Source organism: Cajanus cajan, chromosome 7 (assembly GCF_000230855.2).
Source record: "Cajanus cajan strain Asha chromosome 7, NIPB_CcT2T_4, whole genome shotgun sequence".
NCBI classification, from domain to species: domain Eukaryota; kingdom Viridiplantae; phylum Streptophyta; class Magnoliopsida; order Fabales; family Fabaceae; genus Cajanus; species Cajanus cajan.
In genome coordinates this window covers 56,980,371-56,999,374 of record NC_138523.1, presented here as the reverse complement: position 1 = coordinate 56,999,374, position 19,004 = coordinate 56,980,371, and the positions used below count along the sequence as shown (strand labels likewise).

Here is a 19,004-nt window from a genome sequence, read left to right as displayed (position 1 = left end):
GTGAAATTAAACCTGCGTTTTACGAGTTCCAACAAGGTTTTTACCAATTTTCACTACTTCTACACCCCGTTGGTTCAGTTTAGCTCCATTTATATTCTTCATACGTTCCAAATCAATCCATACACATCTCAAACCTCAAAAATTGGTTTCCATTGGTTTTACAAAAAAAAAAATCAAAACTCTTCTTAACACATAAAATTCAAGTCATCAAATTTAAGGATAAAGAATTAACAAGAAAGCCCCAATGGAATTCAAGACAATTCAAGAAATAAGTTCTTCTAAATGAATTAAGAATTTAGAACATCGATTGCACAGATAATCGTTCAGAATTTTAAATAGAGTTCCTAGAGGGACTTAGGGATTGCCCTCACTACCCGAACACCCCTATATTCACATATGAAGAAACTCATCTCCCCCGTACCTGGATGAGCAGAAGATGAATGGTCTTGGTGTGATCTAAGATCGTTCCTGAGTACTCTTCCTTAGAGCTCTTTGTTTCTCCTCTTTTTTTCCCTAATCCTTCATAACGCAAATGAGGCAGATAGGGTTAACACCACCTGACTCCTTTCTTAAAATTAATCCATTGGACTGGGTCAACCCAACCCATTTTCCTTCTCTTCTAACCCACTTCTAATTTTCCTCAAAATAATTAAATAAAATAAATACATGTATATTATAAAATATTTTTTTTCTTTATAATAATAATATATTTCTGACCCTAAATATAATAATATAATTTCAATAACAAAATATCATATAAAATCAACCTTCTCTTAAAACATATAAATATTTATTTATAAATGCTAATAAAAATACTTATTTAATACGTACAAAATAATTGTCCAAAATAATAATTATTTAAAACGTACAAAATAATATTCCTCTATAATTATTAAAATAATTATGACCAAATACCATCTAATAATAATAATAATAATAATAATAATAATAATAATAATAACCTTTTTGAAAATTGGGGTGTTACAATGTGCCAAATAATATACAAAAGACAAGGTTGACGAAGTCAACTAAAATGCTAAGAATCATTTAAAAATAATATTTATTGTCCCTTCTCTTGTATTAATATTGAGATTTCCGTTGAAATTACTTTTGTTATCATTGTAAATCATTTTAATTCTATCAACGGACTCAAACACGGCAAGTATACTGGCCGTTCAAGTAGTAAATTATATCGTATCCACAGGAACTAGTAGGTAAAATAAGCATTTATTGACTATTCGTGACTAAAGAATAATTCCATTTTCATAGATTGTCATGCAAATTTGAATTAAAGGTTATGACTATTGAAATGTTAAACTATAAAACTATTTGTTTTGTGTGTGGAAAAGGTAGAAATGGTATTATGGTTTTGTAAGATTGTGGGGTCAGATATCACCAAACTACACACTGATGAATCTTTAATCTCTTGTTACATTCATTGCTTAGTCAACCCATAAGTTTACTCAAACCTAATCCCTTAGAGCAAGAGCCTAGGTGTAAGTAATGAATATCAATTCCTTGAGTATCCAATACCTACATCTGCATTACGGATTAGGGTTTAAGACTACTAATGGGCCAAACTCCATTCCTAAATACATTTCCCACTAGGCATTTGTTTCAGAGCTAGTTTCAATTGTTATTTTCCAATACCCAATGGAACCTATATCAAGCAAAGGAGGATCAATCCAAAGCAAGCATTAAGAATAGAAACATACACAACAATGAATGAAACAACATGTATATATATATCATTAAAAACGTAAGGATTACATAAGAGTATCGTTGGTTACATCTAACCCCACAAAATAATGGGTAGAACTGCTCAAAACAATGAGGGTAAAACAAAAATAGAGATGGAAGAGAGATGGAAGAACCGAAGGAAAGACCCACACATGAACGGTCCCAAGCACCGGGAATCCCTTCCTTAGCTCCTAGAAGTCGCCCAATGTGTGAATGAGGGGAAAATCCTCGAAGACTTGTTCAAATACGAGTTGGGGGTAGGGATGGCAACGAGGCGGATTTGGTATGGGTTTCATGATACCCGTCCCCGTCCCCGCGAGTTTAACCCATCCTCGTCTCAGTCCCCATACCCGTCGGATATAGATTTTCATCCCCATCCCCGTCCCCGTCGGGTATCGGGTATACCCGTACCCGTACCCGTACCCGTCAAATTTTTTATTTTTTATTTTTTGTAAAAAAAAAATATTTTTAAATTATTTTTTTATTATATTATAATTATAATTAGGTTATTTCTTTATCTCATATTATAATAAGTAATCACACATAAAAAAAATATTAAATTTTTTTAATATAATTAAATTAAAAGTGAGTATTAAATTAAAAATGAGAACGGGGACGGGTACGTGTACGAGTACGGGGCAGGTAAGTACATACATGTACCCGTACCCGATTTAATATATTGGGTTTTACCCGTACTCGTACCCGTACCCGGTCAAACCGGGTATTCCCCGTCAAAGTCGGGATGGGTTCGGGTATTACCCGCGGGTACGGGTATATTTGTCATCCCTAGCTGAGGGAGTCAGATTAGGGTTACCACGCCCGGCGCATTATGCTTTTCGCCCGGCGCAGGGCCTTCCAGAGAGTTTGAGTTGCTCTCTATCTCAAGCACGCCCAACGCGTCTTCTTGCGCCCGGCGCATTTATGAATTGCAGAAAGTGTGGCTCTCTGTTCTTCTCAAGCCCGGTGCGGGTAGTCTTGCGCCCGGCGCGGTTACTTTTCTCTTGCTCCTTAGCTCCTTTAATTTCCAATCCAATGAGTCTTCAACTTTCAACTCTTCACTCAATACCTGTACAAAAAATAAGGTGTATCAAGGTATTGTTAGATGAAATTGGGTTAGCTATATCTGCACAAAAATTGAATCAAAAAGAGAACAATTATCTTGCAAGGGTGCATAGGATGAGTGAAATTGTTTAATAAGTCTTGTCTAAAAAGAAGTATAATTGAGACTTAACAATTAACACTCAAGTTTTCAATTCATAATACAAACATTCAAATCTTTTATCTTAAGTCATCTTCACTTTCATTTTCTAACACCTTTATTCTGAAACATTTACTTTAAGCTAAAATATTGTTGAGACTCATCTAGTGATGTGGACCTTATTTCTTATTTATCAATGAAGTGTTTAGATACACATTTGTAGAATTAATTTTTAATTAACGTGTTTTTTTATAAATTTCGTTCTAAATAAATTTGAATGTGTAGTAACATGACTTTTAATTGGATATAAATGTTAAAAAAAATAATGATTTTAACACATAATGTTGTTTAAAAATTTGTAACTAAAATTGATTTTGAATTTGTAATTATCAAATAACTTGAGTTTAACTAAGGATATACATAAAATAAATAACATAACTCAAATTCAAATTGATATGTAAAATTCACTTCTAATAATGAGACTTGAATCTAAAACTTAAAAATTATGTTCTCAATACGGTCAATGAAGTTGAGGCATGACATATGTGAATCCAAATTCTTATACTAGTACATCAAATCCAAAAAAAAAAAAAAAAAGTCAATAATAATGTGTTAGAAACTACTTTTTTTTTCTTCTCATTATTTGTCTTCTAAACAAAATAATATTTATTAAAAAATTATAATTCTTTAAACAAATTATTGTAGATAAAAAATCACTTTTTTTTTGGGTAGTCTTTATACATGCAATTATGACTTTGCTAAGTTCGTTCGCGTACTTTCTCCTACTCTGGAATTTAGTTTAGTTTCAACTTCGTCCCCTTTTGTCCAACGGAATATTTTGTTACTAATCATTGTACTTATACCTCTTTTTACATTCTTTTAAATATTACATTCTTTACTTCTTTTTTGTGTGAGGTCACTTCGAATATCAATTGCTCCTAACATGATGTAGGGGTTAGCTTAAAAAATAACCTTTACTTTAATCTTTCAACTTTTTAGTTAATTAATTTTATCTTTAAATAAAATAAATTTTATTCTTATGACAATTCTATTTGACCGAAAATCTTTGTATTCCTATTTTCTGTCCAAATATTATTTAGAGGTTTATGATGAATTAGAGATATGAAATAATTTAATAAGTTTAAAAGTTAAATATTTGATAAAATTTGAAGAATTTTCTAAGATGTCAGATTTTGTATTGAAAATGAAAACAAAACAACAACAATAACAATAATTTTGAATGAAAAAAAAAGAAGTTGAAACGATCTAATAGGTTCAGTTTATGAAAAAATTGAGTGAAACAAGTTAGAATTTGAGGATCTTTGCTAAAATAATTAACAGTCTTTGTTTAAAAATAAATGTAATTAGTTGGCTTAAAAAATATTACGGGATCAAAATAGCATATAATCCATATTAAAGAAAACAAGTACGCCGTTAATAAAAAGTAATTCGTAAAGAAATTTTCTTTTTTACTTATCCAGAAATTAGTGGCTTGAAAATATTAGCAATTAATGTAGGGGACTTTTAAGGGGATTTGAGGATTATAGTTTTGTTTTTCTTCTGAAGATTATAGTATTGTTGAAAATTTAAAAATAAGGTGATAAAAATATGTTCTTGATTTGAATTCTACAATCCATGCTTCTTAATTAAGTGTATTTAATTGCTTTCATCAAATGCCTTAGAGGGGCAGGATTCACCTAATTACAACTAAATAGACTAAATTAAATTGCTTTTGTAAGCAAAATAAAGGATCAAAAGTGTTATTTCATTACATGCATTGGTATTTTGCTTAGACAAAAATAAAGTTCTTTGGAAATAACTAGGAGTTTCCCACCTCTGCAGATTAAAATTCAGCATGAACAAATTATCCCAATGTTAGTCCTACGAGAAATCTATCAAGAGTACAAACCACAACACTATTGCAATCTTAACTTTCCTTCCCGCTGCAGAAAATTGATGATCCTCATATAATAATAATAATAATAATAATACATGACAATCATCAATTTCTTTTCACAACTGCATCAAGCCTTGGGAGGTTCTGATGCAAATTTTATTCAGAAATCAAATTCCAAACACGAACACAACTATCCTCTCCTGAACTGGCCACTCTTTCCTGATCAATAAAAACCAACCCATATACCCCACCTAGATGGGCACCTTTAATGGTTCTGCGGCTTGATGCTGGCTTTCCAACTTCATATATGATGACACATGTATCCAATGAACCAGTAGCTACCAGAGTGCTATCAGGTGACCAAGCTAGGCAGTTAATACGTGCAGTGTTAAATAACATGTTATTAACCTTCACCTGAAAGACAAAATTCAGTCAAATGCAAATGCCAGCTCGAGAAGGGAAGAATCTATCTAGTCAACATACACAGCTTTGCATTTCAATAACTTTGCCATCTATAAAGCCCACGAACTTCAAGAAATCAGCCGCGTCTGTGTTGGAAACTGCGTTGGTCATTCAAAGTTTGTTGTGTTTGTGTCAGTGACAAAGCACTGTCATTAAAAACTTACGTTTTGTATCGGATTTTTTTTAATTTTTTGGGTCCTTTATTAGATCTGCCAATAAGTAGATACATCCGGCGTGTTCCTTACGTAGCAACATTCAATACTCAAACGTTATATTTTCTTGTAATCATCCTAATATACATAACATGTACACACATACATACAAAAAGAATATCACCTTTACTCAACTGAACATTTGAAATTTGGTTATATAGAGTAGTAAAACCAAATATAACACTCAGTAGTCAAAACTTGAAAGAGGATCTTCATTTTGTCATGGATTTGAGTTAATTAGTTAGCCTCTCCTTAAATAAATCAAGAATTATGGCTACCCAAGTGATTTCATCAGTGATGCACATTATGGAAGTTAGTTGAAACAAAAATATGAAGTTAACGTACTTGAAATTTAGACGCACACATCATGACGATTCAAGCAAAATCAAGAAGATAAAAAGTCACATATTTCTTATTTCAAATAGAAAAAATCTGTATTGGAGGAACCAAAGTATCCAGGCATGAAAACACATCAGGTAAATTAATTTCAGTCTCATGATGTTACCTCTTTGGAAACACGGTCCCATACAACAGCTTCACGATTCATATCAGCTGATGCAAACATGGAAACGTCTGGAGAGTATCTGATTGCAGTGATGGCACCTCGATGCTTCTCAAGGACACTCACTTCTTTAACTGTATCTCCTGAGACTGAATATATGCGCAACTTACCATCTTGCCCTCCCACAATCGCTTCACTACCATCAGGTGAAATAGTTGCGGCGCTCACAGTAAAGCCCAGGTTTATAGTGGAAACAACTTTAGAACCATTTAGTAAGACAATTCCGGATTCAATTGCAATGATAGCAAGTTCAGGGCTATTGAGTGCAAGGCTCACATCCTTAGGTTGACTTCCAACATCAACAGTGTCAGCAGGGCCAAAATTATCCCCTTGAAGAGGAACTCTGAATACCTTCATTCAGTGCATACAAACTTAAATACTACTAGTAAAGGCAAAAATCATTAGTGTTTAGAACAAAAAGTAAATCCAATGTCAATTAAATCTTAAGTAAAAGAAACAACTACACAAACAATTGACTTTGACAAGATTTACCGCCCAATTATGGAGGCGAAAATTATGAATTGATAATAATGATTGAAGACTTTATCCAATTCATTTGAACCTACAATGAAAGACCTATTGAGCTACATTGCTTCATAAATCATCCAGAACAATATCTTTGAGAAATACCATTAATACAGTGGAAAAATCAGAGACCTAGACCTAGATTCACACCAGACAAAAGTTCAACGTCTAATACTGGAATGAATCAACACACTTGATTTTCCATGTACTTTCAGGATTAAGATAAGCAAAACATACTTCAAATTTTGACGACTACAAATCAGAAATATTAACTACATTTGTCTAAATTTAATTCCACAATCACAGAGGCATCAAACATGGAGTTTCAGTGTTTGCTATGGCAAATTAGATGGACAGAAGATATATTTACATGTTTTTATTTTTTTGCACCAGCAAATCAAGAACCTTTATAATGTGATAAATAAGTGATTACCTTGTTGTCAAATCCAGCAGCAATAACTTCATCTTTGCCAGCTAGTAACAATTTGATTAATCCAAATTGTTTACTGTCAAACTTACCACTGTATCCCATGCCTGGAATCCATCTAATGATCACTCCATCATAGCTGCTAGACAAAAGCATTTTTTCCCTTCTGTTGAGCAGCGTCAAAACGGTTACATTCTTCATGTGACCAGATAATGACACTGGGCTTTTATCTAAATCCTTAGCAGAATATAAATAGATCGTGCCACCAAGAGAGACAGTAAGCACAAAATCATTCTGCCAAAGACAACCAACAAGCATGTCCTCTACTCCGCCAGATTCGGTACATGCCAAAGTCTTATTTACTTTTCCACTACCATCGTCAAGAATATCCCATATTTTCGCAGATTTGTCAGCAGACACAGTAACAACCTGGAATTGATTAATACGTAATTTAAATTAGAATGTAAATAGCAGCCCTGGACATTGTAAAAGCATAAACAAAATCAAATCATTTTCTTCCTTGCATGATTAGATTGATATTCGCTCATAAGATATTATACTTGAAAAAAAAAAATCTTTCATTGCCATTGTAATCTACTTGATATTTATACTACTAAGCGCTTAATAATTCTTAACAAGTTCTGCACCTCTCCCCAAAAGATTACAAAAAAAATTGAAAATTTTATCTAATACTGAGTTTGGAACTGCATTCCAAAACCAAGGTGAAGTTGATTGGCAACAGAAGGTACATTACGTATTGTGAGGATGAACAGGCATATGTGGCTCTCGGACGCGATACCAAACATACACCAAGTGTGTGTTTGGTTATCCTCTCATAACGCACATATTAACAAGTTTCCACGTCCAATCAATAAAAATGGCGTAAAAGCTAGTATTATTTGCTTCACTACATGCATCAATCTTCTCTGATGTACCAGTGCAACCAAACACACTGTAAGTCAACTTGAAACAGTAAGGTTAAAACACAAGCAGGAGCTCACCTGTTTGCTGTCAGGACTCCAACTAACTGCATATATGCTGCCTTTGTGACCATCCTCCGAGGACAACTCACCAAGTTTGTTTCCTGTCTTTCCATCATATACAATGCCCTTCCTGTCTGAGCTAACAGTAATAAATTTGGTCCCATCTGGTGAAAATCTAACACAGTTGACAAAATTCGAATGGTCCCTGCAGATACAGAATGTCTTCTATGACAACCTGAATAGAGAAATAGAAACCTACTCAACCGAAAACATTTTTTTCATGCTAAAACAACTTGACCCTATTTTCAAAAGTAAATAGAGGATGCCGTAATATCATACTCTTAATCATACATTATATAGCTAGCTATAACAAAGTTATCTTTTTCCAGACCTTGCAAAAACTCTTGAATCTTGATCATGTCTATTTATGAAATTCTTGATATTCTAATTCTCTAGTAAGATATAAATTCATTTTTCTGTAACAGAAGAGAGATACTAACTCTTGCAGAAAGTCCTTTCACAGGAAATGAATATACACTACCGACTTAGAAAGAAGACAAGAAAAACAAAATGCAGAAGACAGGAGAAGTTCGTACATAATTTGAAGTATTTATCCATAATTAGTATTAAATCGGACAGCAAAATATGCAACCCCAGATAATAAGACTTACCTGATGGACATACTGAATTTGAACGGTGGACCTTCATAAAAATTCGCCAAAAAATCTTCTCCACATGTGACAATGCGGAATGGTCTTGTTGGCTTAAATGAACAGCTTAAAACCCGCCGCGAATGGCCATCAAAATCACCAACAGTGGAACCCGAATCCCACCTTAAAATGCAATATATATTAAAGATGAAAAGATAGGAAGCATATTTGCACATACATGCACTTAGCCAAATTCTTCAAATATAAATCTTCGAACATGTTAATTCAAATTCAAGTATTATGATTTGCTATCGTTATATAATGTATGGCTAGAGCCATAACTGGAAGAAAAAAAAAAGTACACATAAATGCAAACAAATTAATGTCATTTTAGCTAGGAAATTACGTAACTTCTCAATCCATCCAAGTCGTACAATGTCATAAGAAATAATGTAACGATGTAGTTGATAACTGGAAGGTTAACTCTGAGTCCGTGACTAGGTAGTTAAGAGTTTAAATGTGACGGTGTAGTTGATAATGTAATCAATACATATGTACAAAATTCTAATAAAAATACAAAAATGAAAATATACTATTGTCATGCAGAGTGATATTGATGAATGAATTGTATAGACTAATAATGCATAATAGCTATTAAACAACTAAAAAAACATAAATAAACAAAGACATTTATTCGAAGACCTGAACGAAAAACACATTTTAAAAAAATATTTATACGTGGATATTATATTTATGAAGAAAAAAAAACTGCGACCAGTAATGTTAAGAACTAAGATCTACAGTTCACCAAACAAAATCTAGACATTGAAAGTTGAGTCTCCAGTGACCCAGACTGGCTGACTTGGAAGGATTCATCATAATTGAAAAATTTGAGACTCTTTGACACAATGCTCTTGTCTCATATATATATATATATATATATATATATATATATAGAGAGAGAGAGAGAAAGAAGAGGGTTATAATAAAACTTGTATAACTTTTATTTAGTATTACACCGCTCAATAACTTTATATTTTATATAAAATTTGTAAATCTAACTATTAGATTGAAAGTTCTTTACTTTTAAATTGTATATACAAAATTTTATATTAATCCAATAAGATTTGATACTTCATTTTTATAAAATAAAATTAACGTAATATATACATTTTAAAATATATTAAAATATAAACACTACCTCAATTGAACATCAATTTTAACAAAATTTGACATAAACATATAAAGTGGTATAAACTTTCAATCTAACAATTAGATTTACAAAATTAACATTTAATATAAAGTTATTGAACGATGTAATACTTAGTAAATATTATACCGATGTTATTATAACCCGCCTCATATAATATATATATATATATATATATATATATATATATATATAAGAGGGATATGTTTACTTCACGAGTAAGTCTACCTAGATTTATACCGGTCAATAACTCATTCTACATCAAATTTTAACGATTTAATCGTTGAATTTAAAGTTCTTAATGCAAGATTAAATCTGTAAATTTTTAAAAAAAATTAAAAACCATTTGATACTTCATTTTATTAATTCAAATTTGACGGATAATCATAAAATTAATTTATACATTTATTTGATTTAATAAAACAAAATATCAAATGATTTTCAAATTTTTAAAAAATTTGTAAATTTAATCTATGTATTAAGAACTTTAAATTTAATGGTTAGATCATTAAAATTTGATGTAAAACATGAGTTATTAAATAAAGTAAGTCTAAGTAGACTTATTTTTGAAGTAAACGGATCCTCTCTCTCCATATATATATATGGATAAATTCTTTAACTACTGTCCTGATTTATTAGTCACTATAGTTTAATAAATTTAATCTTTAATTTGTATAATTAAAAATATTTTATTTTAATTTATATATATATATATATATTATATTCTTTTAGTCTTTATTTTTTTTATAAATTTTATCTTTTATATAATAATAAAATACAAAGCCTAAAATTAAACAGAAGTAGTATTTTATTATTTTTATAAATTTTATCTTTTATATAATAATAAAATACAAAGCCTAAAATTAACCAATATATATATATATAAACTAAAAGGTTGGGAAAATATGTACTCATAAGTTCTGTCTGTCCTCAAAAGAAAAAAAAAATGTTTAATTATTTTCATCGTAATTCTTATTTAAAAGGTTATTTAAAGTTAAAAAGTATAAAATTACCATATAGATTTTATTGAATAAGGGTTGAGTATAAAATTATGAGTAAATATGATTAAAAAATATAGAATAATAAAAAAGTGAAATAAAAAGAAAGAAGAGTTAGTTACATAAAGGCGCGAACGAAGGACTTGCCCTTGCCATCCCCACAGGCAACGATCCGCATCCCGTCGAGGGACCATTGCAGGTCATCGATCCGACCGGAGAGGACACGAAACTCGTTCTTGAGAACGAAATCGTTGTGGGTCCCCCATATGCGGATGGTGCCGGAGACGTCCGCGGAGGCGATCCACTCGCCGTTGGGGGAGTAGCGCGCCACCGTGACGGGGTAGGCGTGCTCTCCGTAGACGGAGATCTGGAGGGGATTGTCGAGGTTGCGGATGATGACGGAGCGGGCCGTGCAGTAGAGAATGTTGTTGGATTTGGAGTCGCCGGAGATGAGGATGCCGCGGCCTCGCTCGGTGGAGGGTGCGCAGGCGTACGTCTCTGAGAGTTTCGCCATTCTCCAATTGGGATTGGTTCCTCTGAGCCCATTTTTTTGGTGGTTGTCGTGAATGAGAGATATAGTGTGTGTGAGAGAGAGTGCGTGTGGGTGTGGCCGGGAATGGAGGACCGCCTTTTGAACAAGTTCGCTCTCTCAACGCCATTCACATTTTCCCTTTTTCTGTCTATAATCTAATTACTTACCCTCTTACACTTCCATAACTCTTTTTTTTAAATATTATATTTTATACATGTTTAAAATATTATTTATATTAATTTTAAGTTAATAATAAAATAGATTAAAAACATACTTTAAAAATTGTGTTGGAAAACCTTTTTTTATTAAGATCCAAATAATGACAACTTCAAAGAATGTTGTTTAGAGAATAAATAAATTTTACTTAAACTGTATTAGAAATCACGAGAATTTATTTTAGTGTTATAATACAAAATTATATTTGTTAAATTATATTTGTTATATTTTAGTTTTCTTTTTATTTTTTTTTCTAAAAATTATTATATAACATGCTCCAATTAGTTTATTAAATTCATCTGCGATGCACTAGCAAGTCACAACGCACGTTCGCGCCACTACATGAGGCACCAATTTAATTAGGTAAAAAGAGGGGGAAAAAACATTAGGCACCTATACATTAACTTTTATACGATGGAATAAATTCATGTGTGATAACTGATAAAAAAGAATTACGAGTGTGATACACGTCCACATCAATCTCACGCGTACTCAAATGAAACATTATGTGGAACATGTGGACAATATAGAACATCATTTTATAATAGGATTTTTATTTTCTTTAGCTGATTTTAAATAATTAAAAATAATAATATGTTTAAATAAAATTTTGATCCCTCTGTGTTATTTTTTCCAATTTAGTACATGGAATTTTAAAAATTTCCCTTTAAACTCTTAAAGGTGTTTCTCTTAAATAAAGTTAATTATTTTTGTGAGCTTTTATTTTATCATCAACGGAATGAATTTTAACTAACCTAACATCTTTCTAAATTCACATATTCGGAGTTGGTTAAAAATTCATTTGACTCAACTTATTTGTAATTTTATTTCTACATATAGGTAAAAGTTGAGTCAGACACAGTTATATAAAAAATATTAATTTTTGTTATTATTTGTGTAAAAACAATTAATTTTTTTTTTAAAGTTAACTCAATGAGGGTAAGTAGACTTTTGTTTATCATATAATTATTATATTATTTAATTGAAAAAAAATTATGATAAATAAAAATATACATTTAGTTTTTGTTCACATAAGTATAATTTATTTTTCTAATTATTAAGTTTTATCTTCTTTTTTTTGTCATTTATTGTTATTTATTATTTATATATCTCAATCTTTAATATTTTACGAAATTTAATTACTAAAATATTATATGATATTAAAATATAAACAAATGATTAAATAAACCATGAATATAAAATGAGAATCGGTACTTTCACGGATTTAGAGTGTGTTTGGAAAATATTGTTTCCTAAGATTTAGCTGTTTTTTGTAAATAAAAAAAAATCTGTTTGTGAAATAAGATGTTATTTGGGATAATAACTTATATTTGTAAAAAAATAAATTGTTTCTTAGATTTTGAAATTTTAAAATTTTGATTATTTGTCAATATTTTTTTCTCTTGAAACCGATTTATTAAATAAGATCTGGTTTTTTTATATTTAAATAAAATTAAACATTTTAAAATCATTTTTAAATAAATTTATTCAATAAAACAGAATATAAAATTCACGAATAATTATAAAAATAATATCATATATATTAATTTAAATTTATAGAATAAAATATAAAATAATTTTTAAATTTCACATACATATATAATTATATATTGGTATGGCAGGAAGCAGGATGGGCAACATGTTTGTAGGTAGCAGCTAGAGCTAGAGAAAGTGCCAAAAAAATGGAGTTAATCAGTTTTAGATCATTTCAATTTTCAACCCTTTCTTCGTCCACCGTTCCTGTATCCTGTCAAATCCCTTGCTTTTGACCACTTGGTATAGTAAGACACACTTTCTTCGTAAATATCTGCTCTTCAGTATTCATCATTTGTAAAAGATCTTTCGAATCCATTAAGCAACATTAGTTTGTGATATAATTGAGTGAAAAATATTTATGACGTGATGAATTACTCATTTCGACAATTAATTTATTTAAAATTTTATTTAATAAATTTTTATGTAATCAAAATTTATATTATAAATGTTTAAAATTTAATAAATTATTATATTTTAATATACATATTAATAATCATTTATATAATTTTAAAATATTTACGTATATTATTATTTAAATATTTATAAGATGTTATCTTATTTTAAAAATTAAAATGTTATAAATCAATTTTTGGCTAAAAATAAAATAAAAAAGACTTAAAAATATTTTTAGTATCTACAAAATTAATTGATTTTGATTTTAAAATTTTTTCTATTTTACATCTTAAAATTATTGTTTTTAATTCCTCATTTTCTATGTGATCATTTTTTATTTATCAAAAGATTAAGTAAACATCCTAAATGTTATATACAACTATTAGTAATATTATGTCTCATGATATCATGTTAAGGAGTCACGTCCATAATAGATTAAAAAAAGTGAACTAAGTTTGAAAGAAGGATGTTCAAGCTCTTTAATGATCATATATTTTTTTATTAAATAATTTATGAATTTATTTTCATGTATTTGCTTAGGATGTGTAACTAGTAATAAGATGTGTTTATTGGGTTTGTTTAGCCCATGAGAAAGCGGGGAGTCTACAAGCCCTAAAATGGACATCTACCACTTAATTTATAATTTTCATGGTTCTTTCAAATTTCATCGAGTCATATATTTTATACACTAGTCACACTTTTAGCATCTTGTCATGTTGCATGTTCTTAATGACTCTTTTAAATTTAAATGTTCACATCTAGTCACACTTTATGCACTTAATCATGTGACATGCTTTCATTGACTCTTTAGAATTTAAAATAGTGACATTTTTAGGTGAAAAGTTCAAATTTCAAAATATAACTAGAGAAAATTGTCTCATATACAAGTTAACAAAACATTAGTTACACTTAAACATAATTAGTTTAACTTCCACCAAAAGTTGTCAAACTTTTTATATAGGACTTTTCATAGTATCTATATGTCATTTGGTTGGTGAATGAAATTGTGTTGAAATTTCCCTCTCATAAATTCTTAGTTAGCTCTTAGGAGAATCCACCCCATATAAATATATATATATATATATATATATATAATATTATGACAAGTCCTTCACATGTTGCTTATCTTTACGTTATAGTGGCACACTTTCACCTTCCTTTGTCCATTTGCAAATTTAATATGAAGTTTAGAAATCTATGGATGAAGATTAAAACATTAATGGAGTTAGTTGAAGACCACTAGTTTCATCAATGTCAATGTTATTTGATATATCTAAAAAATTGTAAAATCATTAAAATGATAATTATTCGTTTACTTCAAAATAGCCAACAAGGATAAGAAATAATGACTTTAAATTATAATATATTGAAAATAAAAAAAGTATATTTTTTAGGGATCAAACCAAAATTTATTTATTTTACGAAAACTAAAAATTAATTATACATAAGATATTTTACAACTTTGCTCAAACATCCTTATACACATATAGAATAAGATAAGTGAAAATAAGTTATTTATATATTCTTTCAAATGGAGAAAAAAACATTACCCTTTTCATCTTATACTAATTGTCATACATTATTTTATATAAATTAATAAATAAAAAATAATTTTACAATATTAATTTTATTATTATTCTTATCATTATAAACGATACAACAAAATAATATTATTAAAGATGTATATGAAAATTAAAAGAGATAGTTGATAGGTGTTGAAGAAAAAAAAAGCTAATATTACGTTAAAAAAAATTAAAACAATACTTATGTTAAGACTTTTTTTTTTTTTTTCTTGTTTCAAACAATATTTATTATAAGACGGAAGGAAAATTAAATACTATATTATTTGATTGGAATATAATTAAGATATTCAACTACATTTCTTCACTTTCGGTTACTAATGTTATTAAGATATTTTTCATTAATTTTTAATAAAAATATATTAATGCTGAATGTAACGACTCTGTGTTGTTAATATTTTTAATAAAAATATTTCAATACTGAATGTAACGTTTCATGTTATTTTAATTTTAACTATTTTGATCAATATTAATTTTTCTTATTTATCAAAATTATATTGAGATACCAAAATTCAAACTTAAAATAGTGTGTATTTTATGTTGATTTTGCGGTTAACCCGGTTAGGTGATAAAAGTATAATTTTAATGTAAAATTAATTAAGATTAGCAAACATATTTGTAAAAAATTTAAACTACATTTACATTCTGTAAAAGATATTCCATAAGCTACAAATATTTGTCCAAACACTTTTTTTTTTCTGCTTCAAACACATTTTTTAAGCAGGTCAAAGATTGTATTTTATGTTAATTGGCATGTGTGTGTTAAAGATGTCATTTATTATTTTTTTTACAAAAAAAAATATATTTTATGTTAATCGGTGTGGGTGTCAAATTCTTAATTTTTTAGGAGTCAAGAACTCAAGATTAAAAATCAATTCACACTAATCAAAAAAGTTAATTAATACCATGTTTGAAGAAAAATATTTTTATGTTTTATCATTTGTAATAAAAAAGATTAATTACAAATTTCATTTCATAAAATTATTATTCTCTTTTATTTATTATTAACTTTTATTCATATATGTAAAATAATATAGAATGACATTTATTATAAGAAGAAAATAATATAATTTAATTATATTAATTTTATTTTAAAAAATAACCTACTTTTTAAAATTATAATTTCTTAAAAATTGATATTAAAGACAAATGAATCATGAAAAATATAACACTAATGCATAATATTAAGTAAGATTAGTTAAAGTTTTATATTTGTTAATAAGAAACATGAATTTTACTTTTTTTTTATATTTAGAATCTGATGTAGTATTTATTCAACATTGTAATATCTTTTGATCGAAAAATATAGAATAAAAGTATCTAAGCACAATTTTGAAGTAAAATTATTGTTGAAAATAAAAACTAAGAAATATAGGATATAACAAATGGGAACACACAAAACAAAGTACATCACAGAAAAAACAACGAAGACACAATTTTACTGCGGTTCAATGTCTTTTTGTCTACAATTATAATAACGCCTTAATATTACTTAGTATTTTAAATAAGGTTAATTTCTGAACAATTTTGAGAACCACTTCTATAGTAGTATATTAGTTATTGATCAAGAAGAAATTTCAAACAATCTCTTCTCTTTACAAAATCCTCCTTTAATAGAGGCGATGTATGATTTCTTCTAATACCATCAAGTGTAAATTAATTGTTAAACTTCATAATCTAACATGCACTATTAGAAATTTAAATTAATTTTTCCAATCGTTATCCAACCTGTTTATTCATTTTTAAACTGCATTTATATTATTCAAGCAATTTTTTTGTTATACAATAATCACACTAAAATAAAATGTAGGACTTCATGTTTTTTTTTTATCACACCCTCATCACTCACTCTTAAAAAAAAATTTATAGGCTACGAATGTTTTTCCAATCACGAGTCAATTTATATATATATATATAAATAAAAAAAAGATCAAGTTTTATGCATATTTTCTTCCTGGACTTCGACTCATCAGGCACTAATGAGGTTAGTGCTTGTATTTTCAGTAGTAGGCCAACGTTTCTATGGGCAGCATCTTGTATTGTTTTCACTACCCTAAAGTGCATTAATTAGGTCAAAGATTTTAAAATGGTAAAATATGTAATAAACAATAAAGTAATATGTCACTCAAAGTAATTTATCTATCTATTTTTCTCTCTATCTAATTATCTATCTATCTCTCTATATATATATATCGTAACAATCTGTCTTGACTATTATCCTTAGTCGAATCACCATCTGATGGAAGGTGGCTTAGTTCCATGCACGCCCTTGATCTTGGTTCAACAAGGGAGACTCCAAAAGATGATGAAAAATGAAGGAGATGGTGGCGGAAGCACAAAGGTGAAGGTGAAGAGGGTTTGCTCAAGGTTGTTTCATCCAAGTGTAGGATGAAACCTATTTAGGGTTTTGCTTTTATGGTGGAGATGGGAGGAGGTTAGCCAAAGGCAACCTAGTGCTAAGGAAAAGGTTGGTGTTTAGGGTGATAGAGGTGGCGCACAAGGTGTATGGGAGGTGTTTGGTGGGGTGTTGCTCCTTTTGGCTAGCTCACTTCACTAAGGTTGGTGAAGGCCACCCAAGGTAGGCCAAACTCACTCACTCACGGTGGTGGAAGGAGGAGGAGAAGGGGAGGAGGCCGTGGAGTTCCTAGAGACTAAGGAGAATGACAATGAGGCAAAATGCACACTCAATATCATTAATATCCAAAGTGTCTACAAGGAGCTAGACTAGGGGAATATATAGGAAGGCTTGCATTTAGGGTTGCATTTAGGGTGAGTGGCCGAATTTCACTAGGGAGAAATGCACCCTAAATGAAATGCCAAATGCAACCCTAGATGCTACTTGGTGGCCAAGTTTGGCATCTTTAAGGGTTTAGGTTGGCTACAACAAGGTGCATGATAAGTCCATGCATCCTTGGCCCTCCAATTGGGCCTAAGCCTACCTAACACCAAAAAAATGACCAAACAACACCACTAAGTGTGCGTCACCTCCTTAATGGATGCACCCTAGCCCAATTAAAATCCTAAGCATCTAAATTACCCCAAAATACAAGGGCAAAAATGGGAAATACAAAGAAATAAATCCTAGGACTAAAATACCCCTAAATACAAGGGTAAAAATGGAATAAAGCAATAAAACCTATACTACTCAATTTAGGCCTAGGAGATGGATCCATACATGGTATCTCTCCAATCTCCTAGCCATGATCCATGTGATGGGTCTCACTAACCCATTCCTCTTGCCTCCTTCAATATATCACCTCTTGGTCTTCTTGGCCTTGGTGTTATTCCATCATTCCCTCCCTCTTGAAAAGGATTTGACCTCAAATCAAGAGGTTCCTCATGGTGGGAATCATGACCAACAAAAACATAAAAATAAGCATTAGAGGTAATAGTATATGATAGAAATGGAAAGTGTATCCTAAGAGGAGTTCTACGAAAAATGCTAAAAAGATTGTCTAAGCTAAAAGGACTAGGCTCCCTAATGCTAAGGATAGGATCCTCACCATAATGAAGTCTAGGTGTATGACTAAAGCCTAAAAAGTTAAAAAGACTAAAACTATAGCACACTAATGCATTAGTCCTAAAAACTAGAATATCTTGCCTAAAGTACCCTATATGGTAACCTAGGCATTTCCTAGAAAACAAAGGAAATACAACTAGAAAATTTCCTAAGCAATTTTGGATTATATTATTTGTTGGATAGTTATGAAAAGAATTTGTCACAAGGAACCTTGAAGGTTCATATGGTATATCCAACAAATAATATATTCCATAAATTGGGTGCATTATTGACACAACTAAGGTAGGAAAAGTCCTACACAAAGGAAGGCTATCTACCTTGGGCACCACCAAGGAAGTAGCACAAGAAGTGGAACTAAGTGAA

The 19,004-nt window shown here is 29.9% G+C and overlaps 1 protein-coding gene across 2 annotated transcripts; it reads right to left on the bottom strand.

Annotated features, from left to right (window-relative positions):
* Window positions 1-4,687: 4,687 nt before the first annotated feature.
* On the bottom strand, window positions 4,688-11,509 carry LOC109807426 (actin-interacting protein 1-2). 2 transcript variants are annotated; one of them, XM_020369944.3, is made up of 6 exons: window positions 10,987-11,506; window positions 8,678-8,839; window positions 8,025-8,211; window positions 7,030-7,452; window positions 6,015-6,422; window positions 4,688-5,249 (listed from the first exon to the last, which is right to left on the bottom strand). In XM_020369944.3, exons 1-6 carry the CDS (start codon window positions 11,376-11,378, stop codon window positions 4,992-4,994), a joined length of 1,830 nt encoding a protein of 609 aa, XP_020225533.1. In that variant the 5' UTR covers window positions 11,379-11,506; the 3' UTR covers window positions 4,688-4,991. The 2 variants fall into 2 exon arrangements, with proteins under 2 accessions (XP_020225533.1, XP_029126533.1); XM_029270700.2 differs by lacking the exon at window positions 4,688-5,249 and adding an exon at window positions 5,260-5,395 and having other exon boundaries at window positions 10,987-11,509.
* Window positions 11,510-19,004: the final 7,495 nt, after the last annotated feature.

Coding starts and splice junctions, on each gene's coding strand:
- LOC109807426 (XM_020369944.3), bottom strand. CDS start 11,378: ATGGCGAAACTCTCAGAGACGTACGCCTGCGCACCCTCCACCGAGCGA. Junction 7,453..8,024: donor GGAGTCCTGACAGCAAACAG/GTGAGCTCCTGC, acceptor AATCAATTCCAG/GTTGTTACTGTGTCTGCTGA. Junction 6,423..7,029: donor CTGCTGGATTTGACAACAAG/GTAATCACTTAT, acceptor CACTGAATGAAG/GTATTCAGAGTTCCTCTTCA.